The sequence below is a fragment of the Haplochromis burtoni genome, unplaced genomic scaffold (genome assembly GCF_018398535.1).
Source record: "Haplochromis burtoni strain Fernald_Lab_line unplaced genomic scaffold, NCSU_Asbu1 Contig_117, whole genome shotgun sequence".
Taxonomy (NCBI): Eukaryota; Metazoa; Chordata; class Actinopteri; order Cichliformes; family Cichlidae; genus Haplochromis; species Haplochromis burtoni.
Window position 1 is genome coordinate 1,691,735 of NW_024582478.1, and position 25,985 is coordinate 1,717,719.

The window sequence follows — 25,985 nt, forward strand, 5'->3', positions numbered from 1 at the left end:
AGTCTTAGAACATTTTTTCAAGTCAAGTCTAAAGTCATAAAATTAATGACTCGAGTCTGACTCGAGTCCAAGTCATGTGACTCGAGTCCACACCTCTGCTTAAGAACATATGATGAGCTCAGTGCACTGATATGACCTGACAGTGTGAAACTAAAGCCTTTTTTAAAGTATGCAGCAGGCTGAAAAGCCCGTCTATTTGAATTAGATATAATCTTCATAGCCTGCGACACGTTTCTTACATGTTACGATGAATCTGACTGAAGTGATCACTACAGAAGAGTTGTGTCAGAAACAGCTGAGCCAACAAAGGCACAAGTGGAGTGTTGGACCCACTCTCAGTGACAGTAAATGCATTTCTCTGCCGATCTCGGAAATCTTATCGGTTTTTAAACTAAACTGCTAACTGAGGTGAGCTTATTGTAAAGCAGATATTGATTAGCAGATGATCAATAGTCTGAACAGCCTGAGTCAAAAACAGAGAAAACTGCTGTTCTGGCAAAATTTAAAAAAAAAAAAATATTAAATTTGAATGCAGTTGATCAGAGTAATCGCATCACTAACCAGCCGACTTCTGAGTGATGTTTGTGTTTGTCTCGTTGGTGCCACCTTTGCCCGATGTTTCTCCACACTGGCTCAAACTTACGGGCTCTGCAGTTTGAGGTTCACGTTGGAATGAGTCTGTAGAAATAAACAAGTTCATGCTTCAGTGTTTTTCATAAATGCATTTAACTTCCAACTTTTCCACCAAAAACAAGCCAGCCTATCACACCTTTCTTAAAGGTTCCCATTCAAATACGTTTCCACTCCTTGACTTCGCTTACCTGTAGGACCCCTTTCAGTTGACCTTTGAGTATCACTCAAATGTGTTGTTTGCACAGCTGGCCCAGGTGTTGGTGCGTCACGGCTGTTGGGGCCGCTCTGGTCCACGGTTTCTCCACACTTGCTACAGGTACTGGGACTCAGAACTGTGGTGTACGGTCCACAGCGATCTGAGTCAAACACACAAAAAACACACAACTTTATGTTTCTGTCCTTTTACAGACTGATCATATTGTCACATTATTTTTAACTTACAGTATGTAGGTTCAAATTTAACTGTGTATAACCTTAATAGCATAACCACCAGTCAGTCTAACTCTATTGTCGTACCACCTTTCATGATGGTACGACAGGACAGATGGAAACTGTTGTTTCCCTTTATGAACAAATCAGATAATTACTCAAAACTTAAATAACTGGTTTAGATTTTAGTCTTATTTAGCATTTACCCTTTATTAGTCACAGTACAAACAGGAAGTATGAGGAAGACTGACACACTTAAATGATGCCTGGGAGCTGAATTTGCTTTCATTCTCTCTCAGTAAATGTGTTTATCGCTTATGTGAATGACTATTTACACTCCAAACTAAATGGTTTTGGGTGTCACTGTGGTTTAGGTTTCCATCTAACAAGCAGAGACAGATTCTGGAAATATCCACTGTCCTGTCTGTGAAAAAATAAAAAACAAACAAACAACAAATAAACAAAAAAAACTAGAAAATAAGAACATTTATGGTTCTGTACTTTTACAGACTGCGCGCGCGCACACACACACACACACACACACACACACACACACACACACAGTAAATATTTTTACTGTTAGCATGGCGTGCTTCTGTCATGGACATGAGTGCATGGGCCCAGGATCACTGCTCACAGAGCCGTGCACAAACGCAGGTTAAAGCTCCATCGTGGAAAGAATAAGCCACGTGTAATCATGATCTAAACCACCGCTCTGGAAAACTGTTCTGAGGTCAGACAAATCCAAATGTAAAATGATTGTTGGAAAACAAGGATTAAAGAGGGGAGAGACCATCAGTTCAGAAGTCTGCATCTCTAACAGTGCGGTGTTGCATCTATTCACATACCAGAGTCCAGAGTGATACACGACACACAGAGAAAATGCAAAAACAATAACATGAAATCAGTATTTTTGCACCCTGCAGATGGTTATTAACGTCATTTCTTTTTAAACGTACCTCTCTGACATGTTCCGATGGCGCCGATCATGAGTAACGTTCCCACAGCTCCAATCAGAATTCCAAGCACAACACTCCAGCCATGAACACTGATCTGATCTGACACTTTGCATTCCTCAAATATTTTCTCTGAAACACATGAAAAACAGCAAGGTTATAAATGTCATACTGTATCCAAAAATACTTTTATTTAAATATAGAAAAACTAATAATAAAACACCAATTTAAACCCAACAAAGAAGAGAAATCTCACCGGGCACATAGATCTCTGCTTTAGTCTGGTGGTGGATGTCCTCCTGCCTGGCTACGCAAACAAACAGGTTAGTTGTTGTCCTGCTAACGGTGGATCTCAGGGAGACGTAGTAGCGTCCTCGCTTTTCAGAGACCTGTGGCTCCTCGGCAGGGAGAACGTTTCCATTGCTGTCCTCCCACTCCAACTTTGGTTTGGGAAAAACGCCTGGAACCTCACATCTCAGCGTCACCCCGTCCTCTGTGACATTAAGTATGGCAGTATATGGTGTCATAGACGCGCCTGTAAATAGAACATCATGTAAATAGTTTGTAGAAATGTGATAATATGACATTTTGTCTACAGCTACTTAAATAGCTTACAAAAATAAAACCACAGCACGCCAAAAGAATGAACCTAAAATGTGATGAAAATTAAGCCGAAACTTTGGTGGTCAACAGAAACCTAGAAAGTGTTCAGGTTTTGTCCCAGTGTATTAAATCTCCAGCAGCTCCATGCTGACCGCTCATCAAACAGATGCACCACAGATTTCTCTTTTTTCCTCTCTTCAGTCATTAACTTTGCTGATGTATGTTAGTAGCTCATACATCAGCTTTAACCATTTTCACACAGCACAGTAGCACAGCACAGAAGGTAAAAATAGAGTTAAGGCCTGCTTTCAAGTTAGCTAATCAAGAAGTTTCAGACCGGAATGGTAAATGGCCTGTATTTATATAGCGCTTTACTAGTCCCTAAGGACCCCAAAGCGCTTTACACATCCAGTCATCCACCCATTCACACACTGGTGATGGCAAGCTACATTGTAGCCACAGCCACCCTGGGGCGCACTGACAGAGGCGAGGCTGCCGGACACTGGCGCCACCGGGCCCTCTGACCACCACCAGTAGGCAACGGGTGAAGTGTCTTGCCCAAGGACACAACGACCGAGACTGTCCAAGCCGGGGCTCGAACCGGCAACCTTCCGATTACAAGGCGAACTCCCAACTCTTGAGCCACGATCGCCCACGACCGGAAATGGGGAAAAAACGACACAGACTTTCTCCCTCACTCTTCTATTTCCTCCTGTGTGCAGAGCTGCACATTCACAGCTCTGATGTTCTGTTTGAGTCAGTTAACAAGTATTATAGTGTGTTAGAGCGCGCAGGGACAGAACTAATCATGTGCAACGTTCAAATGCAAAACAAGGAAGCAGAGTAAAGTTTGTAACAGCCCACAGAGGAAAAGCAGAGCTGGAGGTCGGTGAAAAAGCAGCCTGCAGATGTGACGTGATTGTGCATGATGTTTGGAAAGTACATCCGATATACAAAATAACAAGTCTCTGCTTCTCATCATCTCAAAGACATTTAAATTTGCAATGTGTGCTGATGGATTACCAACATAAAGACAACACAGAGGTAATGTAGAATACATTTCAGTTCAACCAAATTATGAGAAAAAGTGATGCTAAATAAGTGAGGAATGATTGTTTGAAAGCATGGAAGTAAATACCTGTAGTTAGCAGGACTGGGTACAATTATTAAAATGTTCAGTGAAAATACATTTCAAATGTAATTTTTTGTTCAAGTCACCATATAAATGTCTCCACACTGGGGCTGCCACGATTAGTCGACTAGTCACGATTACGTCGACTATCAAAATCGTCAACGACTGATTTAATAGTCGACGCGTCGTTTGAAGCTTTGTAAGATCCCAAAAGACGCAGGAATAAGTAGTAGGATTTAAGAGTGTAATAACGGACTGAAACAGAAGATGGCAGCACTGCATGTACAAGGATGCCAGCTGCCGTTAAACCCCGAAGAAGAAGAAAGCTGTGTCCCAGAATTCATAGCGCGGCCCTGCTCAGTTTCCAACAATGGCGGCAGCTAGTTAGTTTTAATATTACTCTTATTATTCTTTCTGGGTCACAAAATAAACGTTTAACATATTTTCAGGCGAGAATGTAGCTGTGTAAACCTCAAATATCTGCTCAGTTTATCAGACACCACATATTTTCAAAAGCGCTCCGACGTTTTCGGAGACGTCTGTTACCCACTAGCTCGATAGCTAGCCGGGGGCAAGGCTCACTAGAGCCGTGAGAACACCGGACTCCCGGCAAATCGTTTTCAAACCCACCGCCGTCTTTCGCTACTCAGGTTAAACATGATATAAGTCACTTAGATAACTTAAAAATGTTATTGTTTGGCTTTTTTTAGTATTTTATTTGTTCCTGAGTAAATCGGTTTGGCTGAGATTAAAGTTATTTTACACAGCTGAATAAACGTCAAGCAGACAGCTGATTATCAGAAGTGTGAGATGCTGGCCAGAATATTACTCCGGTGTCCTGTTATATTTTAGATAGCAAGGAGTTTATTAAACTTCACCGAAACAATCTGCAGATTTCATTAAAATTTAATAAACTATCATCTTGTCTTTATTTTTAGTTAGCACATACCTTAAACACTTCAAGCTGTAAGATAATGATAGTTATATAAGAGCAGATGCTGTTGGTGCAATAAGCTTTAGTTTTACATCCAATGGATGATGATCTGATTAGTCGACTAATCACAAAAATAATCGGTGACTAGTCGACTATCAAAATAATCGTTTGTGGCAGCCCTACACACAGACGGCTCCTGCAGTAGCGGTGTCAGTTAGCAGTGTGGGAGCGTGGTGTTAGATTTGGTGCCTCCAGTTTAGACGGTCAGACATAAAAACATGATACTCAGGCCTGCAGAGATGAAGTCATTCACACACGTTGCAGATTTAGATGTCAGTGACATAATCAAAATCAGGACTCACCAAGAATGTTTTCAGCTAATCTGTCCATGTAGGAGGGACCTTAAAGGCAAAGATGCAGATGGATTACAGCATATCATGGCTGCTGAAAGCTTTCAGACTGAACAGTTTTCATACATTTAAGACTTGAGAGTAAGTTCTTGTACTCAGTCTGTGGGCTCTCTCCCTTTAGGCTTACTGTACAGTTGTATTGCTCACATGAATTCACAGCTGGTCATCTGCTCAGTCTTAGCATTTTTATTATGAACTCAGATTTCTGAGAGCATGCAATCATACAAGTGAAAACCAAAAGCAGGGCTTTTATACACGAGCTGACTGCACAGCCATTCTCTAGTCTTAGCATCCTTTCACTTCTTCACAAAGACATTAATGTATTATTATTTCAGCATGCAAATAAAATTAGTCGCTATGCAGAGAGAAGATTAGGCAAGCTAGGAAATCTGCTAGCAGGTGATTTAGCCCACACAAAGGTGCCTGTCACAGTTTAGTAAGACGGTCAGGTTAGTGAAAGAAAAGGCAAATCACACAAATCTAACACTGTAAACTGTGAACATGTTAACTATAGGGAATCAAGCTTTGGGTAACACCAGTCACGCTGTGACTTACAGTGTGTACTGAAGAAAGACTGTAAGCAGTGAGCTCAGAGTTAGAAGTCTCTCAGGAAACAGGGCGACTTCTTGCACAGCTGCTGGGGGAAGCATGAGCAAGCAGAGAAAAAGGTGTGACTCAAAGCATGCATATATATATAACCTTTTACATAAATACTGCCATTTTAAAATTTTATGTATTAATCTTACAATGAGCATTAATCTCTGGATGTCTTTAGTTTCAGTTTTTTTTAAAAAGAAAATCAGCCACAGTCTGTAATTCAAATCAACATAAGTCTGGCTTATTTAAAAACACTCACTGACAATGAGCTGCACGCTGAACGTTCTCGGGGGGTTGAGCCGTGGAAAAAGACACGTGTAGTTCCCACTGTCAGACACCCTGGTGTTGTTGATCCTTATGGAGGCGTTACCGTGTTTCAGTTCTTCTTCCAGGTGAGAGACCCGACCTTTGAACTGCCCATCTTGGCCTGGTCGTCCATTATTGTAATGGACACCAGCATCATACATAAACACCTCCTGATGACCCTTCTTCCAGTCAAACAGGACATTAGTGATGTCCTGTTTGCTGCTGAGAGCACAGGGCAGAACGGCAGCGCTCCCTTCTTCCACGATCACTTTAGTGAGTGTGGGCACTGAAAAACATGTAGAAATAACACGTAAAAATAAATATATACAAACACACATTTTTGTTTGATTATTGATATTGAAATGGCTTTTCTTTAATCACGGTGATACAGCTGTTTTAGGTTCTTAGTTGCCCTGCTTCTAATTAAAAGCTACACTTTAGCTATTAGGAAAGGCAGCCATTCATTTTACCTGAATCCTTCAATCTGTCACTTTCTAATGACGTCCATCCATCAGGTTTCTTACCGCATTAATTTCGCCTCTGTCCATCAGCACACCGGGAAAATTCCCGGTGTGCCAAAAAAACGATTGTCTGCCAAAAACTGATTGCTTGTATTTAAACTGCTATAAATAACTTGTTAGTCTATAATACGTGAAACATATGTCAAATGTATCCCTCATGAATGATATTAAGTCATCCTGAGCCACAAACAACATTCCTGTAAAAAGGTAGATGCCGCAAACCGTTTTTAGCAGTGACTTTTATATATCCTTTGTTTGTGCAGTTAAAAAATGTCATTAACATTAAAAATGTCTTTTGTAAGACCGAAGTTCACCGAAATCCATTTACAAACATACATATTGACACAAATTTTGTTTGATTTGGGTAATGTGGGGGGTCTGGTTGACCTCTGATGACCTCCAGAAATTCTTATTAATATCTTTAAAATGATAGCAGCACAAACGAAAATTTTTGCAGCACAGACGTTTGATACCACTTTTGTTGGATTTGAAGAAGGTGGGGGGGCCAACTTCACTCACATCCTTGGGCGTGGTGTTAATTGTTTGCTGTTTTCGCGATCGAGTTGCGCATGAGGATGTCACCAGGTAAACTCGCCACATTTTTAAACATTTTGTTGTTCAACAGCATCAAGACTGACGGAGTGTGTTTGAGATAACCTCACAAGTGTCACAGTTGACACATTTGGCGTTTTTTTGCTGATCCGATAACAGACACCATCTTCTCAAATATCCAGTAACCCACCTGCTGCACGGCACGACTCGACACTTTGCTACTGTACATAAAAGACCGTACAACGTTTTTAGTAATATACATTTTACACAGTGTTACCGGTCAGCGATGTGGTGACGATCAGGATAAGTGCAGCGAGGTGTTTCATTGTTGTCGATTCAGAGAAACTCGTGGAAGTCCCTCTGTTCTGAGCGGATGATCTGATATCCTAGTGTCGGTGTTGTTCCCAGACCATGAAAATGTTGTTCCAGGTTCAACATTGGAAGTGACCAATCACATTGTTGTGACGTTATTCTTTTGCGCGCCAAGCCATTCGTGCATTTATGAAATTCCAATGTTGCAAGGACAATATCAATTCTGCTTACTGTTTATTAAAGGGTTACGGTTAGGGTCAGGGTCTGTTGATCGGCGGACAGAGGCGGTTTCACGCAGCTTAAGTACAGTTTTTTGTTTTACGCCGGTGTTTCCCGAAGTCGCAAAAGTATGACGTCACAACATTCTGATTGGTCACTTGCAATGTTGATCCTAGAACAACATTTTTTTAATAAACCTTTATTTAAACATCAGTACAATACAAAATGGAATTAAACAGTACTATATTAATGGTGTTGTACTTACAAAAGAATTGTATGCATAGATAAACAAATACAAGAACAGTATTCAGAAACAACAATATAAATATGCTAGGGGGAAAGTAACTGATCAAGCCAAAGAATAAAGTGATTGAAAGATCTTGATTTTTTCACAAACACCAATAGTTTTTATAGCTTTTGGGTTAGTGGAGTTCTTAATTGAGTTAAGATACTGTAGAAGTTCAAAGGAGAATACATAAAAAGAGGGATGTCTTCCTAAACATTTGGACTTGTGAATATGAAATTTAGCCATTAAAAGTAACAAGTTAATCATATATCTGTTATCAAAGTTGAATTGTTTTTGGTTTTTGTGCAGACCAAATAAAACATATTTCCAAAACAGATAAAATCCTTTTTCAAATAACACAATAAGGATCTGTTCTGTATGTTGCTGTTGAACTGGCGTGTGGGAGAGAGTGAGCAGCTTCCGGTTCCTTGGGTACATCTGGCTGAGGATCTTACGTGGTCAGTACACACAAACAAAACAGTGAAGAAGGCGCAGCAGCGCCTCTTCTTTCTCAGGAGACTGAAAAGATTCGGCATGAGCCCCCGCATCCTCAGGACCTTCTATCACTGTGCCATTGAGAGCATCCTCACTGGATGCATCACCACCTGGTATGGCAACAGCACCGCCTACAACCTGCAAAGCTCTCCAGCGAGTAGTGCGGTGCTCTGAACGGATAATTGGAGGTGAGCTTCCCTCCCTCCAAGACATCTACAGGAAGCGCTGCCTGAGGAAAGCGGGGAGGATCATCAAGGACTCCAGTCACCCCAGCCATAAACTGTTCAGACTACTTCCATCAGGAAGGAGGTTCTGCAGCATCCGGTCCCGTACCAGCAGACTGAGAGACAGCTTCTTCCACCAGGCCATCAGACTGCTGAACACGTCATAGACACCTCAGCTTCACTACTGGAACTTCAACACTATGCACTCCACACTGTATATAAATGCCACTTGTTTTGCACATATTCAACTCTGTATATTTTTATATATTTCATTTATTATTATTATTTTTTACTATTTAATTTGTAAAATGTGTATACACAACACACACACACACACACACACACACACACACACACACAACAGGAAAATGTTTAGTATACACATCCAGAAATGCATACACTATTATATATTGTACATATATTTATTAGTTTCAGATGTAGCCATTCTTGTATTTGCTGGTTTGTGTTGTTGTGTTTGCACATTTCTGTTGCTTGTGGGCTCGCACACAAGAATTTCACTCGCATGTGCTGTGCCAGTGTGCCTGCACATGCGATGTGACAATAAAAGTGATTTGTTTTGATTTGATTTGATAATTGCATTTGCAGAGGACCAACTGAGTGGCAGACTTGTAATAAAACTTACTACCCCGTTGGGTAGGAAATAGATATTCTGGAGTCTGTCGTGAATGAGACCAGAATATAACAATATACCTACATTATGCTGTCTCCCTTTATTTTGTAGATATATGTGGAAAAAAGTAAAAACGTAAGACATAAAATGATAAACACAGACAATATAAACGCATAATATATGAATCAAATCTGAAAAAAAAACCCCACAGACATAACATTTTAAGTTAGTTGCTGCCACCAGTGTTGGTCAAGTTACTTGAAAAAAGTAATCAGTAACTAATTACTGATTACTTCCCCAAAAAAGTAATCCGTTACTTTACTGATTACTTATTTTCAAAAGTAATTAATTACTTAGTTACTTTTTAAAAACACGATTTACAACCTGAAGAGGTGATAAAGCGATAGATCTTTCAGCCCAATTCTACTTTTTCTGCATAATCCATCATACAAAATGTAATCAAATGGAAAAGTCTCTTTTTAAAACTTGTTTTATTAGTTTTAATCTTTTAACTTTATGCATCAAGCAAAAATTTAATTATCTGCAACATTCTCTGACTGGAAGAAATTAGTTTAACATTTAAACCTATTTTCTGCACATTCCAGCACATAAAATAAAATATTTTTGTGTTTACACTCAGTCTTTCAAATAGATGCAAGTAAAACACAGCAGAAAATAAATAAAGTCAAAGACTCAGCGGTCCTGTTGCTCTATTTTCACCTGTAAAGCAGGAGTGTGGGTAGGCGGAGGTTACCCTGGTGCAGGTGTGCCGCGGTCAGTGGAAGAATCCGCGAGTTTCTCTGTGAGTTTCCCATTACGTCGAGCTACTCGGTGCTTGTTGGAAGTTTAGGGGTTTTTTCGCTGTAAAAAGAAGTTTTCTTCCCACGCACAGCGGACACTCATGTTTTTGTCACTTTTTATGGAATCAAACTCAAAGTAAGGTCAGTACTTCCACGCTTTAAACGCTGCACGCTCATACTCTCTCTGCACTCGATATGTGATCCATTGTTGATCTGCACACAGCTGTTGTCACGAACGCGCACTCGCTTACGTCACTGTCTGAGACATTCTCGCAAAAAAATCACGGTTTTAGTAACGCAGTAACGCAGCGTTCCTACGGGAAAGTAACGGTAATCTAATTACGTTTTTGCAATAGTAATCCCTTACTTTACTCGTTACTTGAAAAAAGTAATCAGATTACAGTAACGCGTTATAAGTAACACGTTACTGCCCATCTCTGCTGCCCACAACTGGCCTTTTTCAAATTTTCAGAGTATGTCACCACAGTTAGAGGTGAGAGAAGACACTGCTCTTTTCAACATGTACAAAAGAAATGCTGAATGACTCACAGCACAACCAAACAGTGTATGTGCTTAGTAAAGGATTATGTGTGAGTTTTATCCACACATACTTTCTGTATTTGAGTGGATTATGGTATTTTTTGCTTTTTTCTCACTGGGTAACTCTTCTTCTTCTCTTGGTACATATTTCTGTAACTGCAGTGTCACTGATCTCGTTGTTTGTCTGTTTCTGCACATGCTCCGCAGGACTGCATCAGTCTGGGTTCAGGTGAGCCCAACGTGCCAGAGCACCGCTCCTTTGTGCTCTACCATAACAACAGCCCGCGATGGAGCGAGGTGATCAAACTGCCGATTCCCATCGACCGTTTCAGAGGGTCCCACCTGCGCTTCGAGTTCAGACACTGCTCCAGTGAGTGTGTTAATTGTGTTAATACTGGGGCTGTCACGGCTAATGGGATGATCCGTGTGGAGAAAATAAATGAGGATCCAAGCACAGGCTTATTGTAAAAATAAAACCCAGAACCGTGACAGGTGCAGTGTAATAAGATGACAGATGCATCTGCATTTCTTGGCATGCAGATGCAGCAGCTGGCTGCTCACTATAATCCTCCCAGACTGATTAGGTGCTGCTTCAAGCAGGTGGTGACATTTATAGAAAATATATCTAAATATAACATTAAAATCATAACCAAGTTACTCTTTGACCTTCTTATATGCAGGCTGTATCACTTTGTCTACAATAGTGAAGTAATGAACTGGTTTTCTGAATACATCTCTAATAATCTGAGAGACATTTAACCTCGGTGCTTTTTGACCGAACACTCGGTGCGTTTCTCCTCTCACATGTTCCTTCTTCGTCATTTTCTCTGCAGCAAAGGACAAAGGAGAGAAAAAGCTGTTTGGTTTTGCCTTCACGCCTCTAATGAGAGAGGATGGAACTACTCTCTCTGATGAGAGCCACGAGCTGTATGTCTACAAGGTCAGCTACACTAGAGCTTTTCTGTTTCCTGGCTGCTACTCATCAGCCTTCATCACACGTTACTCATTTATTCTGCAGAGGAGTCTTTCTGTTGGCTGATGATTGCAGCAGAAATGACAATATTTACTTAGTATATATGTGAACTGTACTTCAGTAATCTCACAGTATAACTATAAAGTTCACTTTAAATGTCGTGTACACTTTGTACATGATATCCACAACACCTATACTGTTGCTCACCAAAACTGTACAGCAGGTCCAACTCCAGGCCTCGAGGGCCGTGTCCTGCAGGTTTTAGATCTCACCCTGGGTCAACACACCTGAATCAGACAATTAGTTCATTACCAGGCCTCTGGAGAACTTCAGGACATGTTGAAGAGGTAATTTAACCATTTAAATCAGCTGTGCTGGATCAAGGACACATCTAAAACCTGCCGTCCCTCGAGGCCTGGAGTTGGACACTCCTGCTGTACAGTGTACACACCACAGACTAAAGTCTTACCTCACACACAAGCTTCATGTTTGCAGCTTTTGACTCAGTTTTGCAGCCACACTTTGACAATGAGGTGCACAGATCTGTTTGAATCACTTTTTCCTTCCTTATTTTCCTCCTCCTCGGTGTCTCGTGTCCTCAGTGTGATGAAAACACGACCTTCAGTAACCACGCCCTCTACCTGGGGCTGCCCTGCTGTAAGGAGGACTTCAACAGCTGTCCCAACATCCCCTCCAGCCTCATTTTCCAGCGCAGCATGAAAGAGACCTTCTGGATTTCCACACAGCTCTCCTCCACCAAGCTCACCCAGAACGGTACGCAGCTGATCTGCAGCCGGCGTTTGAGCCGCTCGTGGATAATGTGCTTAAATGTGCACGATTACACGTGAGAATTTCAGACTGTTTTTAATTCCACTGTCACCAAGTGTTTGCATATACGGGCTCGTATGATTGTTGGCGTTTCTTTCTGATATTGTAGTCGTAACCTGACATAAAGCAGCTTGAGGTGACAGCATTAAAGTGAGGAAAAACTGTCACCATCTGTTATGGTTCTGGCATACAGACACCTGCTTTCAGCCGTTGTGCTGCGCTAACAGTGGCTTCCTCATTTATGACAGTTTTTACTCCGTTGTACAGATTAAACGGCTGTTTTGCGGCTCACAGGCTGAAGTCTGAATATGAGCCTTTTTCCATTTTTCCTGGTGTTTGACATTCCTGTTGTCTTCCAGTGGACCTCTTGGCCCTGCTGAAGTGGAAGGCCCATCCCGACCGGGTCATGGACATCCTTGGACGGCTTCGGCATGTCAGTGGAGAAGAGATCGTCAAGGTGAGGTTTGAAGTCGAATAGGTGGGGAGATTGTTCTGTTTCATATGTGTAAACACCTGTACCTAAAATCCTGAGACTACAGTCAGGATGAAACGGCATCATAAGATTTGCTGTGTAAGACATTTCCCATGTTGCTGGGCAGGACGTGTTTGTTGGTGATCTCTGAGGTGGTTTGAGGGGATTTTTTAAAGCATGTGTTAAAAGAGCTCTACAGGTGTTGTAATACTCCTGTGGTCCCATTAACATTAGCTTGTAGACAACCAGCAACTGGGAGGATACCATGAAAATGTTTGATTCTTTAAAAATTGTCATGTGGTGTTCATAAATAACTAATAACGGAAATTTTCTTTCCGCCATTATGTAAGCCATTTTCCTCAGCAGGACTTTCAGCAGCTGTTTACTAAACTGAAGACATGTCATCGTGTGTGTGTGTGTGTGTGTGTGTCTCAGTTTCTTCAGGACATTCTGGACACCTTGTTCTCCATCTTGGATGACAACACAGACAAATATGGGCCGCTGGTTTTTCAGTCATTGGTGAGTGTGGCGTAGGGCTGGGTATCGTCACTGATTTCTAGAATCGATTCCATTCGATTCAATTCTATTCTATTTGATTCAATTTGATTTGAATCTGGGAAATTTTGCCTATAAAAAGGAAGCTGACACTCGCCAGACTTTATCAAAGGTGTGAGCATCACAGCAGAGGCCTTTGTGTCAAAGCAGCTGAAGATAAAACACAGAAAAACATGAAGGTGATTTTCCTGGGATTTTATAAAAATATTCTGCAGTATGTCAAAAATGAAAGAAAACCATTAATGAACACATGAACATCACCTCTGAAGTTACAGCGGTTTGATTACAGACACAGCGTTTTGCATTTTGCATAATTTTAAAAAGTTTAAATTTGTTCAGAAGCCTGTTGAACGGCAGAAACTAGGTTTTCTTTTTGGAAGTAAGTAAAAGGGGAAAAAAACAGAGGCCAACAGCCTGTAAATAATGGTAGACTTGTGCCTAACAAGCAAGTGAATAATGCAGAAAACAGATTTTTAGACGGGAAACTGTTGTTGAAGTAGAGAGAGAGAGAGAGAGAGAGAGAGCTGTGCATGAAGTGTGATCAGCAAAAGTCAGAGTGAGTTCATGACGATGTTTATGTGAAGCGTAGTTTGGATCTTCTTTTGCTGCTGGTTCAGTCAATATTGTTTGGAGAGAGATCAAACCTGCAGCTTCAGAATCAGCACAAAGACGTGAACACAAAGCTCGACCCGCCGAAACTTCAGAATCAGCGAGCTGTCGGCTTTCAGCCCCGACCGTGTCCGTGCCGTCGGGTGAGAAAGGCGACATCTCACCGATTCTGATCCGCGGGTCGGCGCTTTGTGTTTACATCTTTGTGCAGAGTCCGTGTTCCTGCTCTCATTTACTGTTTTAGCTGTTTGGTGGTTGTTGAAATTTTGTGAGGTTTAACCTGAGATTCTGGCGTTTTGGGCAAAATAAATTTATAATAAAAAATCGATTCAGGATTTTAATGAATCGATATCATGTTATCCAAGCCAGAATCGATTTTAATCGATAAATCGATTATCAAAACCCGCCCCTAGTGTGGCGTGGGCAGTGCACGAAGAAGAAAATAAAGTAAACAAACAAAAGTGACAAATAATGAGTTTCATTAAATTTAATAATGAAGATTTAGAGACTTGCAGAAGAAACAATCTAATACAGATGAGGCTAACTGTCAGTTTCAGTCCCACTGATGTCATCCTCTGAGTTACTGGAAACAGGAGCTCTGACACACCCTAAACTCTGAAAGCTGAAAGATTTTTTACTCTAATTTCAGGATGACTGTGCAACAGGAATAAGAGTTACAGTTAAATGTGGAAAACGTGGGTGGGTGATGAAAGAAGGTTACGCTGTAACAGGAAAATAAAATACTGTGGGGTCATGATCACATGATCACAAAGAAAGCACTAAAATATAAACAATAACCTGGTGCCTGCACATCTGTAAATACAAGCTGAACAACAACATATGAAAAGCTCTGTCCAATCAGAAGCTTCAGCAGGACAATGATCCCAAGCACAGCAGCAGACTGGACTTTCACACACTGCCTCTGCACTGTGGCTCAGTTTGTGTTTGATAAGTAATGACATGGTATAAAATGCTATGTGTTCAGGTTCCTCTGAGCTTCTATTTACCTGCTCTTAACATGAGGACTAGTAGCACTATTTCTTTTTTAAATCTCTTGATAGCTAAACCCTTCGCTTTGAAAGAGGCCGTACTTTTTTTTTCACTGTGATGATTCATTTTCTGTGCATTTGCGCGTCACTCAAGCATCACACTCACTGATCACAGTCTCTGTCTCACAGGTGTTCATTATAAACCTGCTCAGGGACAGTAAATACTACCACTTCAGGCCGGTGATGGACACTTACATCCAGAAGCACTTTGCTGGAGCGTTAGCTTACAAGTGAGTGTTGTTCTCTAACTGACAGCATGACTGATTAAAGTGTGATTGTATATTTGTGTTCACGTCGTTTGCCTTCATTGCATTTTGACTTCTCCTGGATATATTTTATCACGGTGGCTCAGGGGCATCAGAGATAAATACAGTGTGGAAAACTGGCGTAGGATTGCATGCTTTTCATGCTCATTTAACTTTGACCTCATCCAGATATATTACATGAGAATTGCTTTGAGTAAGAGTCTGAAAATTAGTTTTGCACTGACTAAATATTTTATAGAGGATGAAACAAAACTCTCGATCTCGGGTCGACTGGCAGAAAATAAAACAGACACATATAGTTATTATAACTACACAAATTTTAGTTTTTCAGGTCTTTGTGATGTATTTCCGTACATGTTTGGTCCTGCAGAGTGCTGCGACTATCACAACAAAAGGAACATCTAAGCATTTATTTAAAAATCTAGTAGTTTAACTCCACACAGAGCCTTCCTGGGCTGAACGGGTCCTTTCTTAAAGTAATGATATGTTTGCACTCCTTCCAGTGCAGAGAATCAACCCTGTGTGGCTTTTTAAATGTGTTTCAGGGAGCTGATCCGCTGTCTGAAGTGGTACATGGATCGCTCTGCTGAGGTGGTGAGGCAGGACCACATACAGGAAGCCATGAGGGTAAGAGCTGAGTGCCACCTGGGTGGAGCACTGACCTGAACACTGGACTCGGAATAATCAAACACATGAAGGGCTGTTGGCATTTTTCATCTCTTCACTGAGTTTTATATAACAGTCTTTGCCATAAAGCCCTTTTTAAACAAAAAAACACCTTTTCAACTTTTTAATTCCTCCCACTGGACGTTCTTCAGGTAAAATATGACTGCATGCATTCAGAACTACATCAGTGACGTAGCAGAGCTGGGAATAGATGCACCGTCCCGGGCAGATGTGCAGAACGTACCACATTTAGTAGACAAACGCTGCTCAGCACGTTAAAATATTTATCCGACTCAAGCATCCATCCCAAATGGGTCACACTGTCATGTAAAAAGTGGACGGCGTGAATTATTGAGGGCAGCTTTGACACATGCTGCAGTCTCCAGATTTATCTTTTATAAACTGCGTCCAAGGAGTTTTAGCCTGTTTCTGTCTGCTTTATTCTTCCACTAACTTTCTTAACCATTGTTGAAAACAAGGAGCAGCCCAGATGCTGCAGATGTTTCTGTCCTGGTGCATCCTGGGATCTCTGTCCAGATACAAATAGGATCTTGTCTCCTGCAGATGTGATAAAGGCGTAAACTCCAGATGAAAAGAACACTTTTAATTATCTGTAGCTGGTAGGTTTTGCAAAAACAAAACAAAACTAGACTTAAAGCAAACATTTTGAGTAAGCAGTCATTAAAATAGTAACAAGAATATTCACGAAGAGGCTTCAGAATTTGATCTCACATCCTGATAACCACACGTTTCACCAAACCAGTCTCAGTGGGGATTTTACAGTTTGTAACTCAGACTTCCTTTTGACACACAGTCATTAGTTAATGTGGACACGCAGTCCTGTAAAAAACTTACGTGCAACCTTACTGCCAGCTGCAAATGTGCATGTTTGACTGTCATCATGTTCAACCCATGCAATCCTCAGAGGGTTTGCAAAACACCAAAGAGCTCCGTCTCAGACTCGAAAGCCTCGGTTAGCATGTTAAATTTTAAAGTTCATGACAGCACAGTCAGAAGGTTTGCCAGGAGAAAATCTCTTCTCTGATTTGCATCTGAACAAACCACAAAGATTTGTGAACTAAAGGGTTCGTATTGCGCTGCACCATGTTTGGGTAAAACCAACACAGGATATCAGCACAAACAGCTCAGACAGAGGTGGAGCTGTGCATCAATGAGTCCTGCAAACCCACGAGAACAAGAGCACGAGCTAAGTGAGCGGCCGAAGTTCCCCCACAACCACGTGACAGAGGGATGAGTTTACAGTTTTATGTCTTCTGTGCGTTTAAATGCACAGAAGCTAATGGCTAATGTGGAAGTATAAAAACGAGATTATTACACTGAACTAGACTAAAAACTAAAACTGGTTGTGAAGCAATAAAAAAAGGAAACTAGAAAAACAAACTAACTGAAAATAATGTCGTTAAATAAAATCTACAGGAAGTCTTTTTAAGTCTTTGTCAGTTTGGTCATATTTGTCACTAAAAGCATCGTTGGCGTTCATGTTATTAAAACCTGGACAAGCTACATGCTTGTGAGTCAAAGTTTGTGTTTTAGTCTCTGTTCTGAACTCTGAGAGCAGAGTTCCTGTTAATTTAAAACAAAATAAGTAATCTGATGCTCGAACTAAGAGAAACTAAAGCTTAAAGTGGGAATATTTTATTTAACTTAAATTACCCATCCTTTAAAAAAAGCGTACAGGGCTCCCTCGCTACATCGCGGTTCACTTTTCGTAGCCTCGATGTTTCACCGATTTTTTTTTGGTGCAATTTTTACGTTGTTTTTTTTTTTTTTTTTTTGCAGCGCATTGTGTTCTGCGTCCTGATTGGCTGTAGACCATTTTCAATCAATCTCGTGCCGTGTCTCCTGTACAGCACAGAATGCGTTCAGCTTGTCAATTTACATAAATCTTTGCAAGACAACAAACACAACAGTGTCGACGTCAAAGGATTCTAAGGAGCATTGTGATGTGGGGCGATCGTGGCTCAAGAGTTGGGAGTTCGCCTTGTAATCGGAAGGTTGCCGGTTCGAGCCCCGGCTCCGACAGTCTCGGTCGTTGTGTCCTTGGGCAAGACACTTCACCCGTTGTGTACTGGTGGTGGTCAGAGGGGCCGATGGAGCGATATGGCAGCCTCGCTTCTGTCAGTGCGCCCCAGGGTGGCTGTGGCTACAATGTAGCTGCCTCCACGTGTGTGTGAATCGGTGGATGACTGGGTGTGTAAAGCGCCTTGGGGTCCCTAGGGGGGACTAGTAACCCGGGAGAACAAAAAGAAAAGTGAATATTTCATGCTTCTCTTTTCTTTGTTTGCACGTCCTCTCAGGCTTTGGAGTATCTGTTCAAGTTCATCATCCAGTCTCGGATCCTTTACTCTCGGGCCACGTGTGGCATGGAGGAGGAGCAGTTTCGCACCAGCGTCCAAGAACTCTTTCAGTCGATCCGCTTCGTGCTCAGCCTGGACAGCCGCAACTCCGAGACGCTCATCTTCACTCAGGTGAGGAAACCTGCAACTCTTGAGATGTGTAAAGCGCTTTGGGGTCCTTAGGGACTAGTAAAGCGCTATATAAATACAGGCCATTTACAAAAACAAAAACATTTTTCTTCCTTGTTCAGGAAGCAGACAAAAATCATTTATTGTTGTGATTTTGATGTTGAAACTGTTGTGTCGTCATAGTTTACAGTAGACAGCTAACAGTGAAATGTACTTTAGTTTAGCTGCTTCCCATCTTCTTGTAGTTGCCTTAATCTGACTTTTATTTCACTTCTGTTCCTTTTTCCACTTGTACCTCGCATCTTTCCTTGTTTCCTTTCCTCATCTTCTCTTTCAATTTCCCCTAAATCTTTGCTCCTTCAATTGGGTCCCTGTTATTCCTCCTGGGTCTCCTCCACACCCAAATACCACAGGGCCCCCAGCCTTGTCCGGGCCCAAATCAAGTCCCAGGTCCCGGCGCTGGGCTTCCTGCTCCCTTAGCACTAGCTCCTGCCCCGGGCCAACTGCAGTCCACTGTCCCAGGACAGGTTCCTGGCAGCGGACAGGCCAACTGCACTCAGGCCGTGAGCACCAACGCTCTGCGGCCGACTCCGCTGTCAGTAAGTAAACGTCTGGAAGAAACCCACAGCACCCCTTTAACCCCGTGAAGCCCAGAGTCCCATTTCACCTCAGAGAGCTCTAACCACACACACACCTGTGGTCGTCCACACACACGTCCCGGCTGATGTAACACACAAGTACACGATGCCCTCTTGCACTCGCTGGTCACACGTCCTCTGACTGAGAGCATGTTTGTTAATGACATCCATCCTGATAACTCTTCACTTCACTCGCTGTAGAGACAAAAATGTTTCTTGGCTGTAAACGCGTCTCTGCTGTCTTTAGATCCAGGCTCACGTGGCCTTTACAGGTACTGCAGGATTTGGACTTTTTCAGCCTTGATTCACGCAATAAGAACAAACTCGTTTAAATAAATTAATCTCATGTACTTCTTCCTATTTTTCAGTGAGGCCTCTAAACATTTTCCAAAATCTACAATTTTCACCAGAAGAACTCTTAAAGAAAACATTAAAAAGTGGAACTAAAACTGGAGTATTTGCCCAGGACCTCATAGGCTTAGATTAGCTTTATTTTTAGAAGAGGTGAAATATTGTTAGTAAAAATACAAAGAGTGGAGAAGAAGTTTTCATCCAGAGTTCAGCAGCTTTCAGTTTTGTGCCGCTCTGAGTCCAGTTCACACCAGAATGAACCTGTTTGTCTCCACGTCTGCTGCAGCTTCTTTGTTGTGCTAAAATCCGTCTTTGTGTCCCGTTCACTCTGTTTGAACCATGTTATTAATGATTGATACCCCTGACTTGCTAGTGTGTGTGCTTTGTCCTCCTTTTGTCAAACCTTTCACTTCCAGCTCTGGTTTGTTTTCTGCTGTGGAATAACTTCTGTGTGCCTCTTTGTACGAGCTGTTTTGTAAAAACTGTAATAGCTGAATCTGAACAGATGTCTACCTGCTGACCTGTGTGGATTTATGACTCCTCGTGTGGGTTGGCACCTCTCTCCTGTGGACACTCCAGTCACTGAAATCAGGATTGTTCCTTATAACCGACTCCTTCTCTCTCTCGTTCACTCGAACCTTTTTTTTGACTAACACCCCCTGCTGCCCTCCTCCCTAAATAAACCTCTCCCCTGTTGTCATTAACGTCTCTTCTGTCCCTAATTTCATTCTCAGGCTGCACTTTTGAACTCGTTCCCAGCCATCTTTGATGAGCTTCTGCAGATGTTTACGGTGCAAGAGGTGGCCGAGTTTGTGCGCGGCACCCTGGGCAGCATGCCGTCCACGGTGCACATAGGACAGTCCATGGATGTGGTCAAGCTGCAGTCCATAGCTCGGACCGTGGACAGCCGGCTCTTCTCTTTCCCAGGTAAATGTTTGGATTCATTCATCCGTTAATGTAATGCGCTGTGATTTTTGCCACAGGACTATTAAAATCAAAATAAAGGTTGTGAATGACTTTAAAAACAAACAAAAGCGAGTCAAACATGCAGCAACCCAAATACATCATCAACTAGAGGTCCATCCATCAGTTCATTCTCTTAACAGCTGATAGTTTGGGGTCCCAGCAGTCACAGAGGGTCACAGGGCTGACACAGAGTGACAACAAACTCTCACATCCACCTGTGGCCAAATTAAAATCACCCGTCTACATAACCAACATGTTGTGAAACTGCTGTAAGGTTCAGACACGTGTATTTGGTAACGTTACCTTTCCTTTTTTCAATAAGGCTCATTTACATAGTGGAGATTCCTTACTGTCACCACAGCTCTGTGCGACGTGCTGCCACCATCTCTGAACAGGGAACGCTAATCTAAAGAGGTTATGTCCCCAGTTACAACCTGACATTTTCAATTTTGAGTTTCGCTCTAAATCGTGAACCCACACAAATGCAAAAGAGTCTATATGACTCAGAACTGAATGTGTTAATGTGAAGGTGAGACTGACTTTAAAGTACAAAATTAATGCCTGACAGTTTCAGTACCACCAGCTGATGCTGAATCGTCTCAAACTGACACATCAAAATTCTTTCTGGTGAACCTTTATGTTTGAACCCTCCTGGGGGACGACCTCCGCACGGCACGTCTGCTAACGTTGCTAAACAACATTTCTGCTGTGTAATCGGCCACGAAGCCGCTCAAATGCAGATAATAAGTGACTTTGTTATGTCGGCGTTGTCTCTGGTGTTTGTGTGTAGTTAACCTGTCATTGCCTCCCTGTTTTTTTCTCCCCACTGACATTAAATGTTTCTAGAGTCGATATACACCAGGCGTACCTGGAACCACCATCTTACTCACTGTGCGTGACGGCAGACGCTCATCTGCTTTCATGTCAGTCAGCGACTTCACTGAACAGAAAATATTGTTCCAAAGACCAGAAAGTGTTTCATCTGATAAAAGCGACATAATTCTCATTTTAAGCTGAGACTAAATCAAGCAAAAGGGAAAAAGTGATGTAACAGTAACAGTATAGAGTAATAATAACGATGTATCAGAAAGATGTGGGAAGTGATATTTGTGCTAGCAGTGTGAAATCTGTTTCATGGCACTAACTTGACGGTAACCTTTAACCTGTAGCTACAAAAGCTTGAAGAGCTGCACAGTTTTCAGATGGATTTGTTTCAGGACATGAACCAGACCAGAGGAGCAGGAGGCCGACTCCCTCTGAGCAGCATCGCTGCTGTTCACTGGAACAGCAGCAATGTTGTTGGGTTACGATCCACAGACACCCTAACCGCCATAATGTAACGTGTGTGTGGTCCTTCTCAAATAAACCTGAACTGAAGTAAACTTGTGTGTCTGTTTTGTGTTCCCTCAGAGTCTCGGAGGATCCTACTTCCTGTGGTCCTGCATCACATCCACCTGCACTTGAGGCAACAAAAAGAGCTTCTCATCTGCTCTGGAATACTCAGCTCTATATTCTCTATCATCAAGACCAGCTCGCTGGTAACACAGACGCGCACACACACACACACATACACACACGCTCGAAACACCGCTGCATTTAAATCTGAGTGTCATTGTGGGGTTTGAAAGGAAACTTATCCCAGAAGCTAGAAGAAAGAAATCATTCCCTGCTGAGGCCAGTCCTGGCTTTGTTGAAGGTGAACCAGATGGGTCCTTTGTTTTCCCATGAGCCTCTGCTCCACCAAATGTCCGTGCCTTTGCAAGAAAAATAAATCCATGGTTACAGCTGCATATTCAACAAATCAATAAGCACCTTCTGTGTGTTTTCATGATCACTTCTCATTGACCTGAATAAGAAACATCGTGAGGCTAAGGAAGGATTTGAAGGAGAAATCATACAGAGACAAACATGATGTTCAGACTGTGGCTGCAGTTGTGTGATGGTGGTCTTTGTTGGTGTGGCGCTGCTGTGGTTAGGACATGAACAGGAAGCCCACCGTAAATACTTCAGACTTGCTGTTTCATGTGAACTGAACAAACAGAACTTCAATGCTTAGAGTTTTATTGTCATTGTGCAGTTTCTTGCACAGCGAAATTGGGTAGCTGGAGCACAAAGGTGCAAAAGTAAAGAAGAGAAAACACTATACATGTGAGTGAACTACATACATGCTGTATGCAGAGAAACGTTGAAACAGAAACATTGTGGGGCTGTATATATTGAAGGGTGTTGAAGGGTGGTGGTTAGGGTGGAGGTGGTGCTTTATACCTGCTCTGGCTCTGGAGAGACATCTTGAGCTGGCAAGTCCAGGGAGGAGAGTGGACAGCCGATCACCTTCTCTGCAGATCTGATGACCCTCTGTAGTCTTTTCCTGTCAGCACTTCATTTATTAAATGTTTACATGATAAAAAGTTTCACAGGAGGACAAAAACTGCCAACTCTAACAGGAACTTTGTTATTAAAGTAGTGAAACGTTCAAAGTTCCCCTGCAGGCCAAACAAACCGCTGTCAGGTTAAAACATATTAACGGCTCATGAAATGAGTGATGTTCAGTGATGACGCTCTTCTGCTGAAGTCTCTGAAGTATTTGGACACTTTCATCTGATCTGAACTGAAACTGAAACTCGTGAGCACCAGTGAGAAACCAGTGTTTATTTCCACTACGTACTGTGAATGTTTAGTGTTGCAGTGAGCCTTTAGTCAGGTTTGTCCTCTCAGGAGCAGGAATGTGTGAGACACAGCTGCAGCAAAGCTCCTAAAACCTTCCAAATTCATTATTGGACACTAACCCAGATAAAAGTACATGAAACGCACAGAGAGCAGGTGTCCTTATTTCTCTGCTCTGGTTTCCTTTTCTTTATGTCTCCTTTCCTTCGTCTCTTCTTCCAGGACACGTCGGTGCAGGAGGAGGTGGAGATGATGGTGGAGTCCCTGTTGGACGTCCTCCTGCAAACCCTGCTGTCAATCATGAGCAAGAGCCAATCGCAGGAGGCGGTAAGGGGTCAACGCTGTCCGCAGTGCACCGCTGAGATCGCTGTTAGTAACTAACAATACGACTACTACTACGTCACCTCCCGGCCCCTCATCCACCCTGCATCCGTCTGACTGTCTGTCTGCTGTAGGGCAGGGCAATATTATATTCATGTTATAGCTTTGTTGTCCCTGTATACTGTCGTACAGTTACACGACGGCCACAAAATAAGAGACGGGAGATCTGAGAGAAGCGAAAAGTGTTAAAATAAAAATGAAAACTGTTGGTTTTGTCAATATTGCCCTCTCCTACTCCACCATCATCATCACTGACCCATCCTGCTCTTACGTCTCTTTGTGCATGCGTTAAAGACCTTCCATCTTTATTTGTATAACTGTGCAGAACGATATCTTAGTTAAATCACAGATGTGTGAATCTGAGTCGTCTGGGTTCATTTGTATTTTGTAAATTTGATGCATTTTTGTTGACTGTTCACCTTCATTTACATTCATTTCATCTTTGGCTCAGTCTCAGTCTGCTGCCCTCCTGTTTAACCAGGAAGCAAGAATAAATAAAGCAATGAGTCCAAAGAAGTGTTTACAAACTGTTTTTGTTAATATTCTATTTATGTCATTATCAACGATAAATTGATAGTTAAAGTTTAGTAGATAGGTATTTAAAACTTTTATAGAAATTATAATTCATCGTGTTAAAAACGTTCTTGCAACTTTATCGTTTATGTCATGCTTTGGTGTAATGCAGTTCATTTAATGCCTTATTGGTGTCGACGCCACACAGAAAGATTTTGTGAGTTTTTATTTTGGATCAGCTGCTTCGTTCTCCTTCGTCGTTCCTCCTCTCAGATGGAGGCGCCGGCTTTCCTGCAGGGTCTCACTTCACAATCATCATATTTTAATACAGACTACAATCTTTCTTTATCCAGATTAGGTGGTGACAAAAACTAGATTCAAACACGAATCCATCCTCTGAACTTCAGCATTTTAATGCAGTAGATCAACACAGAGGTTTGATGAAGTTTGCGTGAGTGAGAATTATTTAGCGCCCTTTAGAAAAGTGGAGTGAACTTGTATTTCCTCGTGTCTTGCGTGTGGCGCTGCAGATTTATCTTTACATGAAGGCTGGAAAAAGTTACTGAAACATAAAGTGGTGCCAGCAGAGAGGCTGATAAAGAGGGGTCAGTTTGGGAAAGAGCCCGACTCATCCTGGTGCATCACCTCACTGTTGACTCCTTTGTGTTTCCATGCATGACTGTGTCCTGCTTCCTGTTGGCAGGGAGAGTACGTGTCCTGCCTCCTGTCGCTTCTCCGTCAGATGACAGATATCCACTTCCAGCACCTGATGGAAAACTTTCAGAGCAAAGATGAGCTGAAGGTACGGAAGTCCTGACTCACTGTGAAACATGACAACAGGGAGAGGTTTCATTTTTAATCCACGCTCTCGTCTCTTTCCCTCTGCTCAGGAGTTTCTGCTGAAGATCATGTGTGTGTTTAGAAATCTGATGAAGCTCAGCATTTTCCCCCGAGACTGGAACATCATGAGACTCCTCACCAGCAAGTAAGACACCAACTTACCAGACAGGCTGGAAATACACGAGCGTTGACTGAGTCCGATCGCTGCTGGATCACTGGAGTAAATATCAAAGCGATGCATGTGTGTGTTTGTGCAGCATCATCCTGACCACAGTGCAGTACCTCTCTCCTGCTCTGCACAAGAACTTCACAGAAGCCGACTTTGACTTTAAGGTAACGCCTACTTTATCATTTACCTTTAACTCTCAGTTTAGTCTTTATTTCTTAGTTAAATTCTTAATTTATTGTTACATCTGTTAGACCCTTTTTTATTTAACTGCAAATTTTTTACTGTAAATTTTATAAGTCTTGTCAGTTTCTGTAGTTTAGTTTAATGCTCGGGAACAACATGTCGTACTGTGTATGATTATGTGAGTGACAAATAAAATTTTAATTTTGAGTTTGAACTTAACGTCACCCTGTCAGGTGCGCACAAACCACAGTGACTGATAACAGTGGAAACGACCACGTGTAACAAAAAGTGTCTGACAAAGCTGCCGTCCTCCCCTCTCTGAGTGTCCTCACTCCTAACGCTAATGTTGTTTTTCTAAATCATGAATATAATTCAGATTATTTATTTTATATCGTCACTATTTTGTGGTTTCATGAAACAAAGCTGAAACACTGTTAGACTGAACTGAAGCCGCTGATTTACTGAAACAGACGTGAGGCTGAAGTTTTGTAAAATGTCAACTTCATTATGTGAAAACTGACGAGTGCAAAGAGTGAGAGTGAGGGCTGAGTCACTGTGCAAGCTGCAAAGAAAGAAAACGTGGCGTTAGCAGTGTGTGTGTGTGTGTGTGTGTGTGTGTGTGTGTGTGCAGGTGTGGAATTCCTACTTCAGCCTGGCGGTGCTCTACATCAACCAGCCCAGTTTACAGTTGGAAAATTTGAGTCCTGCTAAGAGGAAGAAGGTCTTAGACAAGTGAGGACACACACACACACACACACACACACACACACACACACACACACACACACACACACAC

At 42.0% G+C, this 25,985-nt stretch overlaps 2 protein-coding genes across 9 annotated transcripts in view; one reads left to right on the top strand and one right to left on the bottom strand.

Moving 5' to 3' along the window:
* The window catches only part of LOC102310557 (butyrophilin subfamily 3 member A2), a 10,238-nt gene extending 2,726 nt beyond the window's left edge, over nucleotides 1–7,512 (bottom strand). Inside the window, exons 1-7 of one of the 2 annotated variants that reach the window (XM_005928905.3) lie at nucleotides 7,351–7,512; nucleotides 5,954–6,286; nucleotides 5,050–5,088; nucleotides 2,275–2,553; nucleotides 2,022–2,150; nucleotides 822–989; nucleotides 562–678 (exon numbers count right to left, since the gene is read on the bottom strand). In XM_005928905.3, coding sequence (XP_005928967.1) covers nucleotides 562–678; nucleotides 822–989; nucleotides 2,022–2,150; nucleotides 2,275–2,553; nucleotides 5,050–5,088; nucleotides 5,954–6,286; nucleotides 7,351–7,399 — 1,114 coding nt within the window. In that variant the 5' untranslated portion in view covers nucleotides 7,400–7,512. The remainder of the gene's footprint in view (nucleotides 1–561; nucleotides 679–821; nucleotides 990–2,021; nucleotides 2,151–2,274; nucleotides 2,554–5,049; nucleotides 5,089–5,953; nucleotides 6,287–7,350) is intronic. The other variant, XM_005928906.3, reaches the window with a different exon arrangement.
* The window catches only part of LOC102311077 (dedicator of cytokinesis protein 3), a 248,746-nt gene that overhangs the window by 201,299 nt on the left and 21,462 nt on the right, over nucleotides 1–25,985 (top strand). For 4 of the 7 annotated variants that reach the window (XM_014335696.2, XM_042223672.1, XM_042223671.1 and 1 more), the window contains 16 exons: nucleotides 10,788–10,950; nucleotides 11,414–11,520; nucleotides 12,156–12,327; nucleotides 12,741–12,838; nucleotides 13,289–13,372; nucleotides 15,196–15,296; nucleotides 15,878–15,959; nucleotides 18,317–18,487; nucleotides 18,898–19,083; nucleotides 20,208–20,400; nucleotides 21,850–21,977; nucleotides 23,326–23,472; nucleotides 24,701–24,799; nucleotides 24,888–24,982; nucleotides 25,095–25,170; nucleotides 25,821–25,921. In XM_014335696.2, coding sequence (XP_014191182.1) covers nucleotides 10,788–10,950; nucleotides 11,414–11,520; nucleotides 12,156–12,327; nucleotides 12,741–12,838; nucleotides 13,289–13,372; nucleotides 15,196–15,296; nucleotides 15,878–15,959; nucleotides 18,317–18,487; nucleotides 18,898–19,083; nucleotides 20,208–20,400; nucleotides 21,850–21,977; nucleotides 23,326–23,472; nucleotides 24,701–24,799; nucleotides 24,888–24,982; nucleotides 25,095–25,170; nucleotides 25,821–25,921 — 2,003 coding nt within the window. The remainder of the gene's footprint in view (nucleotides 1–10,787; nucleotides 10,951–11,413; nucleotides 11,521–12,155; nucleotides 12,328–12,740; nucleotides 12,839–13,288; nucleotides 13,373–15,195; nucleotides 15,297–15,877; nucleotides 15,960–18,316; nucleotides 18,488–18,897; nucleotides 19,084–20,207; nucleotides 20,401–21,849; nucleotides 21,978–23,325; nucleotides 23,473–24,700; nucleotides 24,800–24,887; nucleotides 24,983–25,094; nucleotides 25,171–25,820; nucleotides 25,922–25,985) is intronic. The other 3 variants (XM_042223673.1, XM_042223674.1, XM_042223675.1) reach the window with 1 other exon arrangement.